Source organism: Lepisma saccharinum, chromosome 5, assembly GCF_977018435.1.
Source record: "Lepisma saccharinum chromosome 5, izLepSacc3.1, whole genome shotgun sequence".
Lineage (NCBI taxonomy): Eukaryota > Metazoa > Arthropoda > Insecta > Zygentoma > Lepismatidae > Lepisma > Lepisma saccharinum.
In genome coordinates this window covers 29628574-29633437 of record NC_139233.1, presented here as the reverse complement: position 1 = coordinate 29633437, position 4864 = coordinate 29628574, and the positions used below count along the sequence as shown (strand labels likewise).

At 39.1% G+C, this 4864-nt stretch overlaps 1 protein-coding gene across 1 annotated transcript; it reads left to right on the top strand.

The window, feature by feature from the left end:
- Window positions 1-476: 476 nt before the first annotated feature.
- LOC145987968 (innexin inx3-like) lies at window positions 477-1814 on the top strand. The gene has a single exon (XM_083122809.1). It carries the CDS (start codon window positions 477-479, stop codon window positions 1371-1373), a length of 897 nt encoding a protein of 298 aa, XP_082978935.1. The 3' UTR covers window positions 1374-1814.
- The last annotated feature ends 3050 nt before the right edge of the window (window positions 1815-4864 follow it).

The window sequence follows — 4864 nt, the reverse complement described above, 5'->3', positions numbered from 1 at the left end:
TCACACAGCCAAAACTTCGCTAACGATGTACAGACGGATGGAAGCTGTCACTGGGATTTATGCAAATTCTTTCAATGACATCATTTTGAAGAGTCCAGATGCCAGTCCAATGGACTACTATGCATTTCGACTTCTGAAACGCCGCCTTTATTCACGTAAGGTACGTACAGTAACAGCCTATGGAAAGTATCCCAACAGGAGTGGGATAAGATATCCATGATACAACTGCAAAGAAGCTTTCTACTTTGCGATGTCGGGCAATAGTCCAGAGTGCTGGCCTTCACGTAGAACGCAACAGGTGGTGAATTGTAAGACTGTCATAGGTAAGTGAACACTTCAAATCGTCCTGATAGAAGCGAATCAACCTTTGTATAGGCAACTGTAGTCGATGTAGGTGATTTGCTCTTGTTCTAGAAGAGAAAAATCCTGTCTGTCACCCCTTCTGTTTCTTGCAGGTAAGACACTGAAGAGGAAAAATGCCTATGAACTACAACTTCAACAGGACGATTCCCAGTTTCGTCTTCTGCTTGCATGAACTTACCGCAAAGCTCCTCTTGATGTGCTTCGCGTTCACGATTGTCATCAGATTCTTCGTGCCAGGGATCGTATGCTACGTCGACTCAGAAGGAAAATTTGCTGACAGCGAGGTCAATCACATCTGCGAACATAAGCAGACCTTCACTCTACCCGGCCAGCAGGGTGAGCGTGTGCTGAATCCAGCGGTGGTCCACTCCATAAGGGAGGACAAGATCCTGTACCACTCTTACTACAAGTTTGTCCCCTTGGTCTTGTTCTTTCAAGCGAACCTGTTCCACATCCCTTTCTGGGCATGGTCGTGGTGGAGGCGCCGGACATACGTCCGCGAGGTAATGCAAGATCGGGAGATCATCAACAGTAGTTTCAGGTACCTGTTGTTTCATTCCCTCAACCTTGCCAATGTCTTCTTCAATATTGCCATGATCGAGAGGTACCTTGGGAAACTCACCCTCGCTCGTGGCTTGGATGTGGTGAACCTGTTGCTCCAGGACTATGGCAACCGGTCCGACCCTCTGGTGGCTGTGTTTCCGGTTCTCACCGAGTGCAACTTCATGCTGCAACCTGGTCGAGACTACCAGATACACAGCACCCTCTGCGTCCTGTCCCACAATTCCCTCATTGAAAAGATGTACGTCCTTCTTTGGTTTTGGATGCGGCTCCTCAGTACGCTTACATGGATCGACTTTTACGTTGATGGACTTCACTTCATGATGCTTCTGCTGGTACACGTGACGATCCTCTCGATCCGCACCATCATCGATTTGGTTTTGATTTTGAAAGAAGTTATTCAAGCCATACGCAACAAGTTCCTCCCCATTCGCACCCACCGAGAGTAGCGAGTTATACTTCGCTGAGGCAACATTGCCACAACAAGTGTGGCAACACATACAAATTTTAATCTTCGCCTCAGAAAAATTTTGTTCGTGATCACAACCTTTCATCAGTTACTGTTTTAATATCTGCATATGCCACAGAAATATTCGTTTACAGATACAAAAACCTGACTAAATGACTGGAGATAATTATGGAACAACTGATAACCAAGATAAATAACCACAAATTCAGCACTTTGAGAAAAATGAACGAAACACGAACATTTTCATGGAATCAGGTATCATTAGGTTAATAAGTGATGAAACTGACTTAGGTACATTTTTTAAAATATTGTTGTTTCAGAGGTGATTTGTTAGTTATTGAAATATTCAAAGCATTCAGGGCAGACTAAGGTGCATTTCTTTAATATTGTCGTTTCATAAGTGAAACTATGTATTGTTAGTTATTGAAATATTCCGTAAAAGTATTGTGATAGTATCAAGTACAAATCGTTGTTATCTGCTACACAAGTATTTGTAGCGTTTTAACAGTATTTCAACTACAGTATTACTTTGCTTTTGTAAATTATATGGTAAGAGCAATATAAGAGCTTCATTAAATTCTTGTTTACACTTTATTGTATATTAAAGTTACTTCTTTACCAATATTTTCTTTCTTACATGAGGGGGCTGAACTTTCAGTTGGATGTCCAACGCCGAAGGACATGGCTTTCCTGCCAATGGCTGTCCTTTAGTGGGCAATGCTATACTTAACCAATTTTTCATGCATCCGAAGGTGAGATGTTTTTCAACCTCGCCGGTAGATGGTGCTGTAAATTGCAGCATCCTATATGTGTCTTGGAAGTGTCAACGATTGCTTGCAAATTAACATTTTTGTGTCATAAAGTTATAAGTAAACGTTTTTGTGTTTTTCACTCTTTGGTTCACTGTTGCAAGCTATTGCAGAGCAAGAAAGCATAAGAATTCTGTACTCTTCTAAGAAGAATTGTTGATAAGGAATATTCTAATCGTCCAAGGAAGGACCGCGCTAATGGTTACAAAGTGAACACTTGACTAAGTTCTTAAAATACAGGGGTCCCTCTATAATCGGACACTTCGCCAATCCGGGACCTCCAGTAGTCCGGCGTTGAGCGAGTGGGGAGCGTGAAAGGGAAACCAAGTTACTGCATGTCGGTGTCAGACCTTGGCACGAGGAAAACACTAGGCTCAGTATAGCGATCTGTACACGTCATTATTGCACACATTTACATTTTCCAGGCGATTACTCCAATTTCTGAATATAAGCAATTGCTTTAAGAAACTTTTTCACACTTCCGTTCACTTTCAAGTTTCCTCAAGGCGTTACTTATAATCTCACTACTCCTAATTGCAGTTTTCTTTCTTCTTTTGCCGTCCTGATTGAGAGTTATCATATCGTAAGTGTGGCCATGGTATTCAGCGACTTCTCGGGGTGTGTTCACTAACTTCCCAGATCAGCTTGGATGCAGAAGAGTTGTCCGAACTCCAAACGCCTTACTTTAACTTTCGTAACAACAAAAAAACACGACGTTAAGGCTTCCCTTCCTTTGGCGCTGGCAAACACAACTACCCTGTCCTGAGGCCCACGTTGGTCATCATGAAGAAGAAAATTTTGTGTTGGGCAGGTTCTAACATGCTTTTAAAGGGACTCTATAGAAAAAGGCGGGTAGCCAGAGCGGAGCGAGGCGGGGTAGCGGTAGCGGTAGGGGGTTTCTGGTTTCTGGCGAGGAACGAGTTTATTTTGCACTTCCGTGCAAGCGTCATCGTCTTTCAAAAAAGAAAAAAATCGAAATTTTGACGACATTTTGAAATTTTTAAACAGCTGTAGATCAAAAACTATTTGACCTAGAGAGATAAAATCTTCTGCTCGTAAATGCAACATGACTGTTTTTGAATTTTGTAGTTTTTCAAAAACTAAAAAAAGAGAAAAACACTACTTTTAATTTTCTGAAAAAATATTTTAAAGCATCAATTGAGTACGTATTTGTGTGCAAAATTTTATAATGGGACGGCAGTGGCTTCCTACGGAAATTATTATTTAGGCCTATAATGTGCGTGTAATTTGCTAAATTTCTTGACTTCCATCTTTAAACTGTAACTATATGCTTTGGTTGAGGTTGAACTTTTCATATTAATTTTTTCAATATTTTTTGGACTACAAATAATAACATAATGCCTAATATTTACCATATTTAATTAATATCAGTTAAGCAATTTGAAAAATACGTTTGTGTTTACATTTTAGGGTAGGTATACAAATATAACTTTTTAATGTAAAAAATATATACACATAATATTCATAATAAAGTAAATAACTATTTTTATCTACCACATATTATTTTAGTAACAATTAATTCGAATTTACTCACTATTAAATCATCATTTTGAGAGTATAAATCACTTCAGTTTGCAGAGGACAACTGACTGAAGATTGCAGTACAGAGCTTTTAATGTTCATTGAGGAGTAGAAGGTCTAGCAGTGAATAACAATTGATCTCACATCTGTAAATTATTTTCAAATCGCAGTATTTGTTATAGAGTCGAAACCAGAGTTCATGAGCGACACTCTTTTTCACGTGCTACTCACCCTTCGCTACGATGAGCTGACAGACTGGAAGGAGCTACTCTGCATTTTCGACAACCTGAAGAGTTTAATGCAGAATCTGCCACCAAAGAAGACTGAAATATCTATTTCTACTTCCCCCCTTGCTCACCTTCAACTCACCAGCCGCTGCAAACATTGGAAGGTTGCAACAAATTTTATTGAAACAATAATGCCATCTATGCATTTGTGTGTAAGTTGGGGGGTTTGGGGGGGGGGTGTATGAAGTATTAAAGAATAAAGATTATCCACAATCAGTTGCTACCCAATTCACATGGTTATTACTAGGCTCGTAAGTTGAGGAAAAATATTTTTTTTCCTAGTGTCCGAAGACGAGGCCCAACATAATATATGTTAATTTTGGGTCATTGTAGGCCAGAAAAAGGTGGGTTTTATTTGTCCTTTTTTGCCTATTTCGGCGTTTTTTGGCTTATTGGTCCTTTTTTAGCCTCTTTTTACGCCTTAACGGCTTTTTTTGCAACTTCACCTTCTGTCGTCTACATTTTTACTACCCATTCTTAATTCGAATCATCATCAGTTCATCATCTCTTAAACATCGTTTCTGTAGTAAAGAAATAAAAAAAGAAAGAAAGAAATATATTTGAACCATCCCTGAAACGAGAGAAAAACATTTTTGGACTGAAAGAAGATGCATTTCATTCATGTAGTTTTTTCGCACTGTGTGTTCCATACCACAAGAATTTTGTACTTTTTGTATTCATTAAATATGTAATTAGAACTGAATTTATTAATTAATTTGGATCACATTTATACGTCCTTTTTCCCGTTTTTAGTTCCTTTTTTATATTTTTAGGTTCTTTTATAGGTCTTTCTTTGGCAATTTATAGGCCTTCAACTTCTGAGCACCAGTTAT

Bases quoted from the DNA above. Each gene is read 5' to 3' on its own strand.
- LOC145987968 (XM_083122809.1), top strand. From the start codon at position 477: ATGCCTATGAACTACAACTTCAACAGGACGATTCCCAGTTTCGTCTTC.